This window comes from Meles meles, chromosome 1 (assembly GCF_922984935.1).
Source record: "Meles meles chromosome 1, mMelMel3.1 paternal haplotype, whole genome shotgun sequence".
Taxonomy (NCBI): Eukaryota; Metazoa; Chordata; class Mammalia; order Carnivora; family Mustelidae; genus Meles; species Meles meles.
The window spans coordinates 186,033,252-186,050,334 of record NC_060066.1 but is presented as its reverse complement, the minus strand read 5'-3'; the positions used below and the strand labels follow the sequence as shown (position 1 = coordinate 186,050,334).

At 42.5% G+C, this 17,083-nt stretch overlaps 1 protein-coding gene across 6 annotated transcripts in view; it reads left to right on the top strand.

The window, feature by feature from the left end:
• CAP1 (cyclase associated actin cytoskeleton regulatory protein 1) overlaps positions 1 to 16,959 on the top strand; it is a 27,895-nt gene extending 10,936 nt beyond the window's left edge. For 2 of the 6 annotated variants that reach the window (XM_046001347.1, XM_046001339.1), the window contains exons 2-13: positions 4,063 to 4,184; positions 4,746 to 4,846; positions 6,969 to 7,046; positions 8,796 to 8,939; positions 9,040 to 9,125; positions 10,982 to 11,087; positions 12,298 to 12,475; positions 13,871 to 14,055; positions 14,229 to 14,352; positions 14,596 to 14,678; positions 15,000 to 15,143; positions 15,772 to 16,959. In XM_046001347.1, the coding sequence (XP_045857303.1) occupies positions 4,073 to 4,184; positions 4,746 to 4,846; positions 6,969 to 7,046; positions 8,796 to 8,939; positions 9,040 to 9,125; positions 10,982 to 11,087; positions 12,298 to 12,475; positions 13,871 to 14,055; positions 14,229 to 14,352; positions 14,596 to 14,678; positions 15,000 to 15,143; positions 15,772 to 15,855 (1,425 nt within the window). In that variant the 5' untranslated portion in view covers positions 4,063 to 4,072 and the 3' untranslated portion in view covers positions 15,856 to 16,959. Of the gene's footprint in view, positions 1 to 4,059; positions 4,185 to 4,742; positions 4,847 to 6,968; positions 7,047 to 8,795; positions 8,940 to 9,039; positions 9,126 to 10,981; positions 11,088 to 12,297; positions 12,476 to 13,870; positions 14,056 to 14,228; positions 14,353 to 14,595; positions 14,679 to 14,999; positions 15,144 to 15,771 lie in introns of all 6 variants that reach the window. The other 4 variants (XM_046001319.1, XM_046001303.1, XM_046001329.1 and 1 more) reach the window with 2 other exon arrangements.
• Positions 16,960 to 17,083: the final 124 nt, after the last annotated feature.

Sequence of the window (17,083 nt, the reverse complement as noted above, 5' to 3'; positions counted from 1 at the left end):
GAGAAGATCTTATTAAGAAAATCAAAGGCAGGGGCACCTGGGTGGCTCTGTGGGTTAAAGCCTCTGCCTTTGGCTCAGATCATGATCCCAGGGTCCTGGGATTGAGTCTCACATGGGCTCTCTGCTCAGCAGGGAGCCTGCTTCTCCATCTCTCTCTGCCTGCCTCTCTGTCTACTTGTGATCTCTGTCAAATAAATAAAAATCTTAAAAAAAAAAAAGAATATCAAAGGCAGAGAAAATGCATTTATAGTACTGTATTATACAGAATTCATATGTAAATGGATAAGTTAAAACCTGTGGTATTCAAGAGTCAAGTGTATTTCCCCTTTATTGTAACTTTAGCCCTTTGGATTTTGTACTGTTGTCTCCACTATAGTAATAAGGAAGCTGAGGCTGAGAAAATTTGATAACACTCATAGTCACAGTGCCTGTGAGTACTGTTATTCAAACCCCCAAACTATCTGACTTCTCTAAAGACCATGCTCTTAACCACTATACTTTGGTGCTTCATAGTTCCTGGGTTACTAAGTTGGTCAATCAGGTGGTTGATAATAGTGCTGGATTACTGAGCCACTGGGGAGTGAGAGGTGTGGGAGGACGATGAGTTCTTTTTTGGATATTTCAGTTTGAGATGCGTTCTGAACATCCAGATAGGAATGTCTAGAAGGAAGTTGGATCTAAAATTATAAATTCCAGAAGAGTGGCTTGAGCTGGATATACTTCTCTGGGAGTCATTGGTCTATAGATGGTTGTTGTGGTGCCACTCCAGAAACAGGCAGAATGGTGCTGCCATAATGCTAGTTGAAGGCTTGGGAGTGGACATAACCACCTGAAGAATGTGAATATGTGTGTGGGGATGGAGGGTGAGATAAGGTGTGTCTTTTGGTCCCTTCAATTCTGGATATTCTTTCCGTAGCATCTTAGATTTCACCCTGCCTCTACCAAAAACAAAAAACTAAGTACTGTTCTCCTGTTTGGTTAATGATAGAATGAGATTACCTATAAGTGATAGCTGTATTATCCTTTTATATTCTGTTTAAGTTAGACAGCAAAATTGTAGCTTGTTTAGCAATGAAAGCTTACAAGTCCAAGTGAAATACAGAAAAAAAGGTTCCAAAAATCTCGTGAAGCTGTATTACTAAGCTTTTAAGATGAGTAAGTGTCCACCAACTGTGGCAGCCATTAGAGACACTTCATTGTTTTCCATGTTAACACTAGCCTCAACATGTAGTATCCATTGTATATGAAGGAATGTGTTTTATAACAGAATGGGTGGTATCCTTTTTTTTTTTTTTTTTTAAGATTTTATTTTTAACAGGGTACCAGGGTGACTTGGTTAAACATCTGATTATTGATTTTGGCTGAGGTTATAAGCTCAGGGTCATAAGATTGATCCCTACATCAGGCTCTATACTGGGTATGAAACCTGCTTGGGATTCTCTCTCTCTCTCTCTCTCTGCCTCCACCCCCCCCCCCCCCTTGGGAGAGCGTGCTCTCTCTCTCTCTTAAAAAAGGGGGGAGGGAAAAAAAGATTTTATTTGTTATTTTTTTAAAAAGATTTTATTTATTTATTTGACAGAGATCACAAGTAGGCAGAAAGAGAGGAAGGGAAGCAGAGAGCCTGACTCGGGGCTCGATCCCAGGACCCTGAGATCATGACCTGAGCCAAAAGCAGAGGCTTTAACCCACTGAGCCACCCAGGCACCCCAAAGATTTTATTTTTAAGTAATCTCTGCACCCAACATGGGGCTCGATTTCACTACCCTGAGATCAAGAGTTGTACGCTCCACTGACTAAGCCAGCCAGGTGCTCCTGGAACGGGTAATATCTATTAATGGAGGATAGCTTAGGAGTTTACTGAATTCCTTGCCTTTTCCTCTGGGATTTACAGACTGTGGTGGATTATATGTGACTCTGTCCTTGGACAGTATCCAGAATGGTCAGTAATTTGGGTACTACTTAGGTGATGTATTGGTTGCTTCTAGTCTGTTCCATTTGTGAGAAGAACACAGACTTGGAGACTTCTGCTATTCTCCAGGCCAGGGAATGGTTCACATTTTTACTTTTTTCTCTGATTGTCTTTTTTTTTTTTTTTTGGGTACGTGGCTGACTCAATCAGAAGACCATGTGACCCTTGATTCTCAAGGTTGTGAGTTTGAGCCCCACATTGGGTGTAGAGATTATTTAAATAAGTCAAAACAAAACATTCTGTGGTAAGTCGCTAGGCCCAGAGAGACCAGAGCCTTGTACACAGAAAGAAAGGACAGGGATTATATTTTCTTTCTTGGGGTACCTGGGTGGCTCAGTCAATTAAGTGTCTGCCTTCAGCTCAGGTCGTGATCTCAGGGTCCTGGGATTGAGCCCCATGTCGGGCTCCCTGCTCACTGGAGAGTCTGCTGCTCTCTCTCCCTCTGTCTCCCTCCCTCCCCCTGCTGTGCTTGCTCTCTCTCTCTCTCTCTCTCAAATAAAATCTTCAAGAAAAATATACTGTCTTCCTTACTTTGTCTTGTAAATCTGCTTATCTCCTCCTCAGGGAGGACAATGTGTTAGGTTGAGATCGTCTGACATGTCTTTTTTTTTTTTTTAATATTTTATTTATTTGACAGAAATCACAACTAGGCGGAGAGGCAGGCAGAGAGAGAGGAGGAAGCAGGCTCCCCACAGAGCAGAGAGCCCGATGTGGGGCTCGATCCCAGGACCCTGGGATCATGACCTGAGCCGAAGGCAGAGGCTTTAACCCACTGAGCCACCCAGGCGCCCCCTGACATGTCATTTTTGAGGACATTGTAATTGCTATGGTCATTTTAGGCAATTTCAAGGGTGTTGAGCTTATTCAGCTTAGTAACTGAACTAATTAATGTTTTGAAGTAGAATCTCTCCCAAGTCAAGGCTTTGACTGAAATTTCATTGACTTATTTTTATGATATCACTTACGGTCTCAAACATTTCATGTGGATGTGTATTGAAAACATTTAATGATTATTTGTGTGTATAGCATGGGCAACTTTAAGAACACTCATCCCTCTGGAGTTTTGAGATGCTATCCTTTAGGTTCATTAACTTCATAAATACTTACTGAACACCTACTTGCCACCAGTAGCCTAGATGGTACAATATAATAGGGAACAAAAGATCCTTTCTCTGGTAGAGCTTACTTTCTTTAGGATTTAGACATTGAGTGAGACTAGTTTCAGATAAATTAGTACTTGTGAAAGATCTGAAAAAAGCTCTTCCGGATGTGTCTATCTTCCTACTCCAAGTCCAGATCCTGCCATCCTCATTTGTGAAGCCTGGCTCAGTGGCAGCATGTCCATGCTGTCCTTACCTGATTTTTTTCCACTAATATGCTCTTCTCCTTCCTGAAATTCTGTTACTGTATCTGCAACATTCTTATATCACCTTAACATTTTTTTTTTTCTATTTGTCTGTAGTTGTTAGTTGTTAGTGTACTTGTCAAGTACCCACTATTAGTCTGTAAGTTATTGAAGGCAAAATAAATATCCTATTTATCTTGGTTTGGGGCATTCTGTAAGTAGGCAGCAGGATGTTGTAGGAAAAAGCACTGAATTTAGAGCCAGAAGACTTAAATTTGAGTGCTGGCTTTCTTATTAACTAGCTGTATGACTGTAAGCAAGTCATTTAACTTCACTGTAATTAAGTTTACTCTCTCTACAGAATGTAGTAATTAACCTGACATTCCTGAGTAATTGTTGAGAGGCACAAACTGAGATAATATATGTGACTGTACTTCGTAAATTCTAAATTCTGGCACAAATACTCTGTGGTGTCATAGTAAATATTCAGTAAGTATTTGAATGAATAAATGTTTGTTCATGTATTATTCATCAAAAAGGTTCAGTGAACACCTTTTTCTGGGTCGCTGTCATGTTTAGTGAAGTCTTTATGATTTTGTAAGTATGTTAGTCTGTTTTTCATCTTGTTTCATTAGTAACTCATTCTCTTCAGATTTAGCATCCTCCTCACCCCATGAGTATTTTGTCTTTTCTCCTTAGGTGCTGTGTACTGTTAAAACAACAAGTGACATATGATTTCTTTCAGCAGGTGGTACACAATGGCTGACATGCAAAATCTGGTAGAAAGACTGGAGAGGGCAGTGGGCCGCCTGGAGGCAGTATCCCATGGCTCTGATGTGCACTGTGGGTATGGAGACAGTGCTCCCAAAGGTAAGCAGTATCCAGCCAGCAGAATACTTTGAATGAAGACGGTGTTTGGCCTGAAATTTTTCTGTCACAGTATATGCTCTCCTTCGAAGTTAACGTCCCAAAATGCTTAATCTGCTAAGCTCATCGCCTGTGAACAGATAAGGGAGGAAGTGACTTGTGTAGGGAGGCCTGTGGTTATTTTAACATAAGAACTTCCTGATTGTGTGATACTTCCTGTTCTTTCTTTAGTAAAACTACTCTAGAAGTTCGGTGACAAGTGAGGAAAATTTCCTCTGTCCAAATGATTGGCAAATTACCCATTTTGCATATGCACCAAATGAATCATAGAATGTTAGCACTAAAGGGGAGCTCAGGGTTGTGTTGTTTTTTTTTTTAAGTTTTCATTTTATAGATAAAATTAGGCTCAGAGAGGAAAAGGAACTTAGGGTCACACAGTCAGTGGTGGTACAGTATTCTGTTTACTCTATTACCTTGCCACTCCACTTTTTTGTGGAATGGCTTTTTAATAAATCATCTTTTTGGTGCAGGACTGATTCTCTGTGGTGTGTCTGTCTTTAGCAGGAGCAGCTCCATATGTGCAAGCATTCGACTCACTGCTTGCTGGTCCTGTGGCAGAGTACCTGAAGATCAGTAAAGAGATTGGGGGAGATGTGCAGAAACATGTAAGGATGTTTTGCCCCTTTTTCCTTCCTTTAAGGACTGGTGGCTGTCTTCAGATCCTATTCCTTCTTGGTTTAAGAGCCCCTTGAGAGGCTCCTGGCTCCTTCTCTTTTACCTTCACTGAGGCGCTCACTCCAGGCACTGGAACAGTTTCTCAAATATTTCCAGGCCTTCAGCTTTTCTCACATTTTCTGTGTGGGCTTCTTTTATACTGAAGACTTGCTAGGTGCATAAAATATGGCTTGGAGGGGCACCTGGGTGGCTCAGTCAGTTAAGCATCCGACTCTTGATTTCGGCTCAGGTCATGGTCTCTGGGTCGTGGGATCTAGCCCCGCATTAGGCCCCATGCTCAGTGAGGAATCTGCTTGAGATTCTTTCTCCCCTTCTCCCCTCCCCGCACATGCGTACAATAAATAAGATCTGCTTGCAAGGGCAAGATAATGTCTAGAGAAATTTGTTTTTTAACAGATAGTTTTCCAGTATTTCCCCAAATATTAGTACTTCCACTGTGTTGATGGTTGATTGCTCATTATCCATATATTCTGGGAAGAGGGCAGCCTTACTTTTGGTGTAGTAAGATAGGTAGGTACATAGTCTCCTGACAGATACTTCTTTATTGATTTGATTTTCAAACTAGATTTAGAATTATCTGTGTAATGGGAGCCATATGTTTTTATTTAAATTAGTAAACAAGTTTGACACATGAAGAGTGATCTACTTTTGTCTTCATTACATGGCGACCTGCAGTAAATTCTGTAGAAAAAAAAAAAAAAAATAAGATCTGTTAAAAAAAAAAAAAATATGGCTTGGTTTATCTTACAGTGAGAATATTCTCCCATTCTGATCCCAGCATGTTGTTATTATTTTATTGAAAGATTTTATTTATTTATTTAGAGCAAGACACAGTGAGAGAGGGAACACAAGCAGGGATAGTGGGAGAGGGAGAAGCAGGCTTCCCACTGAGCAGGGAGCCGGAAGTGGGGCTCTATCCCAGGACCCTGGGATCATGACCAGAACCGAAAGCAGTTGCTTAATGACTGAGCCACCCAGGCAGCCCCCCCATCATGTTATATAACCAAGCCTAGGGTGGCTTATTCAAAGAAATCGTATTCATGACTTAGCATTTATAAAGCTATGCATGATAGTTATTAGTTATGCTAATGTGGTTATTTTCACACTTAGCTCACAGCAAGAATGTGAAGTAGGCAGTGACAGGTGCCTCTCCACCCACCTTGCTTCATGTGCTGCCACCTCCATCGTCACCACCCCCACACTCAGATATATATTCTGAATCTCATTTTGGGACCCAAAATCTTTCTGCTAGTCCTCTGTAATCTCTGTAAGCAATAACCATGTTTAGGATCTTCCTGACCCTTTAGCAAGACCGGTTGCTTGATCTTTGGAAGATCTATTTTGAGCCTTTCATGTACCATCTGTTGGCAGTGATGTTAGCACTTGTGAGTGGGAATGGGACTTAGATACAGGAGTGGGGGCTTACATTTTTACTTTATACAGTAGGTAACATTTGCAAAGACTTAAAAACATGTATCACTTGTATGTTCTAAAAACACAAATCTAGAAAAAATAGGTTACCTTATTTGAATTTTTGTGTTTAGACAGTGGTTATAGCCTCATATTTCTTAAACTCTCTTGACTATGACTCTCAGTAAGAAATACGTATTTAATCTGAATGGGTTACGACCTAGCCTTTGAGAAATAGCTTTGACCTAAAGAAGTAAATACCTTGAGAATTCAGGCTTAAATTTCACCTTTGCCTTTACTTCAGCCTCAAGTTTTTGAGAAAAGAGCTTTTTTGGTGATGAGAGGCAGGAGGGATTTTTCAGTGCACTTCATACCACACTGCATGTACATTTGCTAACTGATTTCATCTAAGGCTAACCCTGATTATCTTCACTTCCTGGATATGTATCCCTGATGAGTTCCAGCAGGAACAGCGGTATATGTAATTTTGCTGTCACTCCCTGGAATCTGGAGTACTTGAGGAAAGCAACAGGTTGTGCCTGGGTTGCTACCAGAGTACGTGGAAGTGGAGGTTCCAGGTTATTCTTATCAGGACCCTCTCCAATTGTAGTATCATTGATAAGTGATTCTTCTTTCTGGCAGGCGGAGATGGTCCACACAGGTCTGAAGTTGGAGCGAGCTCTCTTGGTTACAGCCTCTCAGTGTCAGCAGCCAGCAGGCGTAAGTTCACTGCTAGTTGGTTTCCTTGTGGTTTGATGCTCAGGATAATGGAGAGGTTTCTGCTGTATCACAACATGCTAAAATAGACCTTCCAGGTCCATGTACGTTCACACCAAGTCCCAGAATAGTCAGAAATAAAGTGCATGAGAATGTGTCATTGAGTAGTTATCGGACTCTACTGGTTTGGGTTGGTGTTTTTGTTTTTTTTTCCTGTCATTTTATTTAGGACATAGTTACTCCTGGACCTTGCTGCTTCTCTCAGTAGTCTTTTTTAACCTCTTGGCTGAGGCCAAATTCATTATATTGTCCTCTAAGCCCTTTGGGTCATAGAGCTTCTCTTGCTTCGCTGTGGCTGTGCTTCAACAATGCTACTGTGGAGATCCTAAAACTCCTGAAGTATTGCTTCTCCCCTCCTCCTTCTGTGGTTGGGATTGCCCTTTAAGTTTACTCCTACCTCAAAATTTTATGTTGCTAAGGTATGAAGATCAGTTGGAGAAAGTGTGGATTTGAGTTTTGTTCTATTCTTTCCGCGTTTTACTTTCCTAGGCAGAGGGTCAATAAAAGAAATCTTCCTGTTAATGCTGTATTAAAACTCCTGGACCCTCAGCATGCCTAAATAGCGTAAAAATAGTATAAGATAATGTTAAATATATTAGACTCTAATTCTTAATCTCTCTTAAATGGTTAAAGCATTTGTCTTAAACCTTTTCTTGAAACCCACACTTTCAACAACAAATTAGGCAACTGAGATACTGTTAATATTTCCCGTGCTTTAGACTAAGGGTTGATAAACTGCAGTCTCCAGGCCAAATCTGGCCTGCCATCTCTCTTGTAAATGAAAGATTTTTGGAACACAGCCATGCCCATTCTTACAAGTATTGTCTATTGCTGCTTTACACACTATAATGGCAGAGTTGAGAAATTGCAGCAGAGACCATATGTCCTGCAGAGACTGAATACTGTGTGGCTCTTTAGAGAAAGTTTGCTGACTCCTGCCTTAGACTGGTTTTCGTGCTAAGATCTGAGAATTGAGATGTTTTGGAAACTGAGCTGGAAGGATAAAACTGTAAGGATAAAACATGGAAACACAAGATTCATCCATTTTGCTAATAATCTGCCTGTTCAAATGCCAAGTCCCCTAATTGCATTTGATACAGCAGATCTCTCAGCAGCTGCTGTATGGCTAGCAATGTATTGAGGGCTGTAAGGACTATAAAAGAGGGCTGAGACAAAGCCCTTGTCTTTGAAAAATTAATGAGAAATTTCAAAAAACATACACGAGTCCATTAATAGTTTTTGCTGATGTGTGATGAGGTGCCAAAATTGGTTATGCTGATAGGAGCTGCTATAAGTGGCTAGTGTGGCTGGGGCAGGAGGGCTGTTCCTCATGAAGCATGGGGAATCATTTGGCTATCTGGAAAAAGAAGAGACCATCATGAGTAAAGGCTCAGAAATGAGCTAGTGTCTCTTCTGAGTGGGACAGAAAAGAGACAAGTGGCTGAAATGGTAGAATTTTGTGGTGTAGCTGGAGTATGGGTCCTGATTCTGAAGAACCACCAGATCTAGCCAAAGGAGAGTGAGATGATGAGCAGTATTTTAGCCATAAGAACCTATGCAGGATGAATACAGAGTTTATTTGGGTGTTCATTATAGCCCATGAAAAATTCTTGTGTGCAGAATCAGAGTTGACCAATACATAAAGCTTTTACAGGAAGACTAACCTGAATCTTTTCCCACATCTTTCCCTAGAATAAACTTTCCGATTTGTTGGCACCCATCTCAGAGCAGATCCAGGAAGTGATAACCTTCCGGGAGAAGAACCGAGGCAGCAAGTTGTTCAATCACTTATCAGCTGTCAGCGAAAGTATCCAGGCCCTGGGTTGGGTGGCTATGGTGAGCAGTGCAGCTTCCATGGGAGGGAAGGGATGGAATGAAAGGGTAAGAGAGATGGCTGGGAGAGGCCCTGAGTCACTAACAGCTTCTCTTTCTCTAGGCTCCCAAGCCTGGTCCCTATGTGAAAGAAATGAATGATGCTGCCATGTTTTATACAAACCGAGTCCTCAAGGAGTACAAAGATGTGTAAGTCCAGCCTATTCTTAAGGGGTCAAGGACAGGCCAGCTGGTTGCTTTCTGGAGTAGCACTTGGGGTTAAGGCTGTTGTGTTGGTTCTGTACCCCAGGGCTGCTTTCTGGAAATTTCGATAGGTACTAGCTCACAGAAGCTGCATTTGCAAGCAGGAAGTGTTTCTGCTGTCACTTCTGCTTTTTCTCTAGAGTTTGTAGAGACCTGTTTAGTCTTCTAATCCTTAACTCTTTCAGGTTTAGGAAGTTTTGCTAGGGGTAAAATGGACAAATGCCCTTTATTTTTTTTAAAAGATTTTATTTATTTGTCAGAGAGGGAGTACAAGCCAGGGTAGTGGCAGGCAGATGGAGAAGCAGGCTCCCCATGGAGCAGGGTGTGTGATGTGGGGCTGGAGCCCAGAACCCTGGGATCATGACCTGAGCCAAAGGCAGATGCTTAACTGACTGAGCCACCCAGGCATCCCAATGAATGCCCTTTAATTTACCTGTTTAGATAAGGTGGATTTTGTTCCTTTGTTGAGAATTTCTAACTGGCCCTATGCCAAAAGGTTCAGTAAGATTTACCAGGAAATTTACTAGGTAAAGTGAGAGGAAGGCTGTTTTGGCAAGGCACAGGTATCAGGTAAGGGGTAGGGAGTCATTGTATGTCTAACCACATATGTTCATCAGTCCTAACTGAATTCTCCATTGCTAGTTTTGAGTTGGAGTGACAGCGCTCAGCTGCGTAATTACCCAAACCCTTCCTTCCATCAATCATTTGTTGAATAACTACTCTGAAAGAATAGCCTTCATGTATGTGAAATACGTCTCAGAACACCAGGCTCTTCCTTGATCCTTCCAGCAATCTAAAGTTAAGCACTGTAGTGTTTTGATTCACCCCACCATTAAACTCCGCACTTTACAGTTGAGCAAATTTGGTCTTATGCTAAATAGCCATAAAGTCAGGGTACCTGGGTGGCTCAGTTTTTAAGCATCTGCTTTCGGCTCAGGTCATGATCCCAGGGTCCTGGAATGGAGTCCTGCATCAGGCTCCCTGCTCCTCAGGAAGCCTGATTTTCCCTCTCCCACTCCCCCCACTTGTGTTCCCTCTCTCGTTGTTTCTCTGTCAAATAAATAAATAAAATCTTTAAAAAAAAAAAGCTATAGAGTCTTCCAGCTAATATAGAAGAGGGGAGACTTGGACTATAGTGCAGTGCTCTTTCTATAATCTTATGATGATTATTTCCTCCAGGAAGGTTTTAGATTTTTGGTGGGAGGGACGTAAAGCACTGTGCTGTAGAGCATTTGAGTTTCTTGAAGTCCTGGAGTTCAACAGTGATGCCTGAATAACGTTCTCTCCACTACAGCTTCATGCGCAGAATGTCTTCTTTTATTAGTTTTATATATTATGTTCTGCTTAAGGTCTGCTTAGAAAAAATGGTTTTCCTATACTTAAAAAAGTTGGAGGAATGCTGCTCTAAGAGATAGGAAGAGGTATGATCTGCATTCCCTATCCTAATGGACTTTAGTCTAATTAGGGTAATAGAATAGGTTAAAAAAATAGTAAAGCTCAGTTATTTTTTTTTTTTTAAGATTTTGTTTATTTGATAGAGGGAGAAGCAGACTCCTTGATGAGTAGAGAGCCCGATGTGGGGCCCAGTCCCAGGACCCTGAGATCATGACCTGAGCCAAAGGCAGATGCTTCACCAACTGAGCCACCCAGGTGCCCCGTAAAGCTCAGTTATGTTAGAAAAGCTGCCATAGAGCAGAGCCACGCTACAGCCAAGATATGAGCTCATAGATGGGAGGGGTTCTGGAATCACTATTATAATGTACCCTGGCCATCTGTGATGAGTTCTTCTTTAATTCTCCCAGTGACAAGAAGCATGTGGATTGGGTCAAAGCTTACTTGAGTATATGGACAGAGCTACAGGCTTACATTAAGGAGTTCCATACCACTGGACTGGCCTGGAGCAAAACGGTTAGTGAGTCTTCCCTCCCTCCTTCTATCCCTTTGGGACAGGGTCCACAATTTTCTTAGATTTTGTTGCTACCAAGGTCCAAGAAGAAATGCTAGTCTTTTCAGTGGAGAGTAGAAAGAAAAAGGAGGGGAAAAAAGAAAAGAGTACAGAAAACAAGGATCAGAGAAGTATTTAGTTCTATTCATTTTCATTACACATGGGTCAGAGATTGTGGTCGGGCTAGAGGGCCAGAAGAATGAGTTACATTATCTCAGCCCTCCAGAAGCTTAGAAATTGAAATATAAAAATCCTAAGTACAAATCACCAAGCTAAATGCTATACTAAAGATACAGAGTACAGAGTAGAAGGGAGAGTGAGTCTCACTGGAAGAGATTGTACTTTTAACAGGTGTACTCTGATCCGAGACTTTTTTCAAGTATAGAACAGTGAGAAGTGGGAGAAACAGGGATACTAGCAAATAGCAAAGCTTAAAGAGTACATGTAACATGTAGAGTAAATGTAGAGATTGGTCATCTCTGGCTTCAGTAAGGAGAGAGTCAGATTTTTAGGAGAAAAGGCTGGAAAGGAGCATTGATTATGACTTTTAGACTTAGTAATAGGTGATAAGTTCCTGTAATAGGTATTTGAGCAAGAAAGTGATAATGATCAGACTTGTCCTTAAGAGAGTCTGAGTATATAGGTTAGGGATAAGGGCTCATGCTCAGACTGTGGAAGTGCCCTCATGGGGCTTGGGGGTGGTGCAGAAAAACTTGCAGGAGCTATAACCAAGGTAATAGAAAGATTTGATGGAATTGAGGGGGTTGCAGGGCTCCGGAAATTTGAACAGTCAAGCTTGGATGGCAGCATCTTTTACTGAAATAGAATCAAGGAGGTGATTGTATAGGTAGGGGAGCAGGCAGGAGATGATGACATCAGTCTTGGCCTCATTGAGGCTGAGATACTGGTGACATACCTAAGTCAATTTGCACAGCTGGCTTAGAACTGGAATTAGAGGCCAAAGGAACAATGGGAAAGTTGAAAAATGGAGCTGGGTTGGGTCCCCGGAAAAGGTTAAGAGGGAATAAAGCAAAGTTGGGTATGGCTAGGGAGCATGAATCAAAGCATCGAAGGCTCCAGTGGCCCCATGTCCTTGATTACATGTAGACCCTATTTGGGAAGGGTACAGGGGGAAGAGAGGATGGCTGTGTTAACCTGCCTTTATTGTTCTAGGGGCCTGTGGCAAAAGAACTGAGTGGATTGCCATCTGGACCCTCTGCTGGATCGGGTCCCCCTCCTCCACCTCCAGGCCCACCTCCCCCACCAGTCTCCCTCAGTTCAGGCTCAGATGAGTCTGCTTCCCGCTCAGCACTGTTTGCGCAGATTAATCAGGGGGAGAACATCACACGTGGTAAGTGAATATTTTGGCAAGAAAAGTTGGTACAGTAAGTTCTTTGGGCCAGATCTTACCAGCTAGGGACCTGACAGTCGATAAACCAGAATCCTGGTTTGTGTATGAGAGATTCCATTTAGGGTGTCACTGTCCTTCAGGTTGCCCAAAGGGACCTCAAACCTGGCTTAAATGGAAACTGAAATGAGTAATGATTACAGTTGAGGGAGCCCTCTGCCCCATAGGAAAGTTATTTAATATTGAGTGGCATATATATAGAGTACCCTGTTGTATCAAGGCATGGTGCTGGCAGTTTACCCTAGAGCCTTTTCTGTGTTACCACATGGTCTCTTTGGGAAGTCACTGAGTGTATATATGTGTGTGTGTGTGTGTGTCCAGGTGGGGGTCAGTTAACTAACTCAGAGGATGATTGTTAGTCATGGAAATTTTGCATAAGATTTACCAATGTTGGTATAGAGAAACTAGCCACCCTTACGCACAGCAGGTAGAAGACTAAATGATCCAGCCTCTTCTAGGAATCTACCTATAAAAATATCTAAGATAAAAAACAAGTATTATATAGTATTATTTGTAGTAGCTAAAAATGGTATAACAACCTAAATATCCAGCAGTAAGAGAAATGGTTAACTGTAGTATGTCCTTTTAATAAGATATTATGCAGCCATTAAGTCTTTCTGCAGCCAACTGTGCAGTGTTGAAGAAGACGTCTAGTACAGCCACAAGGAGTGGTGGGGCTGAAAGGGCCAATCAGTATTGGTTATTTACATTGGGCCATATTCAAAAGTAAGGAATGTATTAGCCTGCAAGAGGTGATTATGGAATTTTTTTCCTTAAAAAGAAACAAAAAAGACATTTTTATAAACTATAGGTGAGAAAATTTTTATGTGTTAATTGGTTAAACCAGACTTGTTAACAGTGTGTATGGTTATAACCAAATACAAAACTTCTATCAGTAGGAAAACTCGTGGAATGAGATTTCAAATGCAGATACTGAGTAGGAGGCGTGGTAGGTCAGCTGTGGGTGAGGTTTCTTTCTTGTTCCCAAATTTTCTTTACTGTCATGTATTACTTTTCTTTTGTGCTTTAAAAACCCTACATATATTATGAATATGTATTTGGTAAGTGTCTTTCAAGATCTTCTGTGCATTCACATACCCAATCCTTTCATATCCACACATTCCATGTTTGTTTGTTTTTTTAATGGAACTGTATAATTGAACCTTGGGGTAGAAGGAAAATTCTAAAAGCACTTCCCCAAAACTGCCTGTGAGAACATTTTCAAGGGCTTGGCTTTTGGCTTTAGTTTTTGTTAACACTGAGAGCAGAAGTTGGTTATTGCCTTAGCCCAAAACCGTGGTATGAAGGACAGGCCCAAGGTAGCTGTTGTTCCTACAGCCCTGAAACATGTGTCTGACGACATGAAGACTCACAAGAACCCTGCCCTGAAGGCTCAGAGCGCTCCGGTACGAAGTGGCCCCAAACCGTTCTCTGCACCTAAACCAGGAGTCAGCCCATCCTCCAAACCAACCACAAAGAAGGAGCCACCTGTATTGGAACTGGAGGGCAAGAAGTGGAGAGTGGTGAGTTAAAAATGCCAGGAGGAGCCAGAAGTGGGGACAGGGAATTTAAACGGAGCACAGCCAAACAGTGCAGGGTTCTGGCTTAGATTACAAGAACAGAACTTTGGGGCAGCTTGTTTTTGGGGGTAGGTGTATTAGTGATGGGATTCCTGAAAGGGGTATTTCTTAAATAGGAAAATCAGGAGAACATTCCCAACCTGGTGATTGATGACACGGAGCTGAAACAGGTGGCTTACATATACAAGTGTGTCAACACGACATTGCAAATCAAGGGCAAAATAAACTCCATTACAGTAGGTGAGTTTTTGTCATTGTCCTAGGCAGGCTCTGTCCTAATGCTGAGAGGACTGGAATCATGCCTACCCTATTCCTAGAGATTGTTAAGTTTATTACAGTAGCTTCCTTTAAAGTTACACTGTTGATGGGGCGCCTGGGTGGCTCACTTATGTGTCCAGCTCTTGATCTCAGCTCGGTCTTCATCTCTGGGTTGTGAGTTCAAGCCTCGTGAAAATGTTATACTGTTGATCTGCTCCCTTCTAGATAACTGTAAGAAACTCGGTCTGGTGTTCGATGATGTGGTGGGCATTGTGGAGATAATCAATAGCAGGGATGTCAAAGTTCAGGTAACTTGGTATCTTGGCTCTTTCCTTTGGTCCCTGAGGAATTAATTGAAAGACATGGCTGACCCACAGATGTTGCTGTGCTGGGAATTTGATTCTGCGGAGTCTGTAAGCTGAGCTGCTTTGGTGGCAGAAAAGGAGTTGGCTCTTAGAGTGAGCCCTTTCCAGCCCCTATCCCAGCCCACCTCCAGGATCCAGTATCTGCTGTATACCTGTGAGCTTGCGTGTAGTTGCTGAATCACCTGAAACAGTGAAAGCTTTTTCCTGAAATGTACTGTTGCTCTCCTTAGCTACTGGGACTAAGCTTCTTGGTTTCCTCTGTAGGTAATGGGTAAAGTGCCAACCATTTCCATCAACAAAACAGACGGCTGCCACGTCTACCTGAGCAAGAATTCCCTGGATTGCGAGATAGTCAGTGCCAAATCTTCTGAGATGAATGTCCTCATTCCTACAGAAGGCGGTGACTTTGTAAGTTCCTTGATCTCTTTGGTGGTATGCTCTAAAAACAGGAGGGACTGAAGATTTCTTACATCGGAGAAAGTTAGTTCATGGCCATTCTGCACTGAGTGGGTCCAGCCTAGCAATACGTACCTCAGACACCCCACCCATGAGTGTGAGGTAGTCTCATGAAGTAGAGCTCCAAAGGAGGTGGCTTTTCCTTCCTTAGGTTGAGCAGACACTTAGGGTAGTAACAAGGAATGGGACTGAGTCACAGCCCCCAAAGGACTGGCACCATGCAGTATATACGAGAACGTATATATATGTTCTCATCTGTGCCTCCCAGGTTTGTCTGTCTGAGATTGCTGATCCAGGATCAGTGGGGAACAGACTCACACCTTTGCCTCTCTGGCCTTGGGACCGTTGTTCTCACTCCTCCACCGCAGCGTCCCTTCGTTATGTCAGTGGCAGGGGAGCTGGGTCATAGGAGATGTGTTGCCACTCACACAGCCAGGCTGCTGCAGGTGCTTTGGTCTCACTCTCAGGACAAACTTCTTGCTCCAAGAGTTTAGTGGAAGCAAGCGTTGGGAGAAGAGTATAAGATTTAACCCCAATTTATTGTGTAGCTTGGATTTAAACATGGTTTCTTTATTTGCAGAATGAATTCCCAGTCCCTGAGCAGTTCAAGACCCTATGGAATGGGCAGAAGTTGGTCACCACAGTGACAGAAATTGCTGGATAAGCGAAGTGCCACCGGGTTCTTTGCCCTTTCCCTCACACCATGGGATAAATCTGTATCAAGACGGTTCTTTTCTAGGTTTCCTCTACCTTTCTGCTCTTAAACTGCTTCTCTGCTTTGAGAAGCACAGCTACCTGCCTTCACTGAAATATACCTCAGGCTGAGATTTGGGGCGGGAGAGCAGGTCAGTTCATCTCCTGCAGGAAGGTGCCGCTTTTCCCTATCGGCTCAACCACATCGCCAGTCCCTCCTTAAGGAACCGCACACCAGCACTGGTGTGTCTAAGCTTTCAGCCTTTGCAGGCTATTTGACCAACAGTCTTTGGGAAGACTAAAGCAGTCCCCGGGGATTAACAGATCAGAATGTTCACACAAGTTCACCTTTTTCTAACAATGAGCGTGAAGGTAGCAGAGGCCAGTGTGATTCTAGCAGGTTCTTCTAAAACTAATTTTTCACCATTGACATGTGAGGCAGGGGTTGTACCTGACCAAAGGCTGAAGCTGGCCAGCTAGCATTCCAAGCAGAATTGTTTCCCATAAGCATTCCTTTCATTCTGCATTCCATCCTGGCTCTGCCTGAACCTGGGAGAGTAGGTTCTCCTGTGTCGGCCGCTGTGGCAGTGCCCTGCACCCAGGCCAGTTAAGGGAGTCTTGGCCCCTTCCTTTCACTGGGATCCCTGCCCAGCACCTTCCTACAGAGACGATTTAAACAAGAAAAAAGAAAAAAAACAAACAAAAAAAAATGGAAAACACACCATTCCAAGGGATCTGGAATTCCTTCCTCCTTCCATGCTGGGTGCCTGTCCTCCACCTTCACTGCCTCCTTTGCCCTGTCATGCTCAACTGCTTTTGGCTTCTGTCCAGGCACCTGAACAAAGGACTAAAATCTCCACTGCAGCCTGGTTTTAGGTCTTATGTAAGAATCTTGCACAGCACTGCTAATGTAAATTACAGTTTTTCTCTCTAGGACACTTACCAAAATATGCAACTTTTTTGGTGGGAAGAGAGATTGTCCTGTGACTTCTACCCATTTCCTGAGGCCTGTGGAAATAAACCTTTATGTACTTAAAGTTATACAGAAAATAGAATAAAATTAATACCAAACTTGCTTAGTATCTACCTGTGATGTTTACTGTACAGAGATGTAAGAATATTTTTTTGACATGAACTCTACCTCAGCACGGGGCTCAAAACTCACAGTCCCGAGATCAAGAGTCGCATGTTCTACCGAC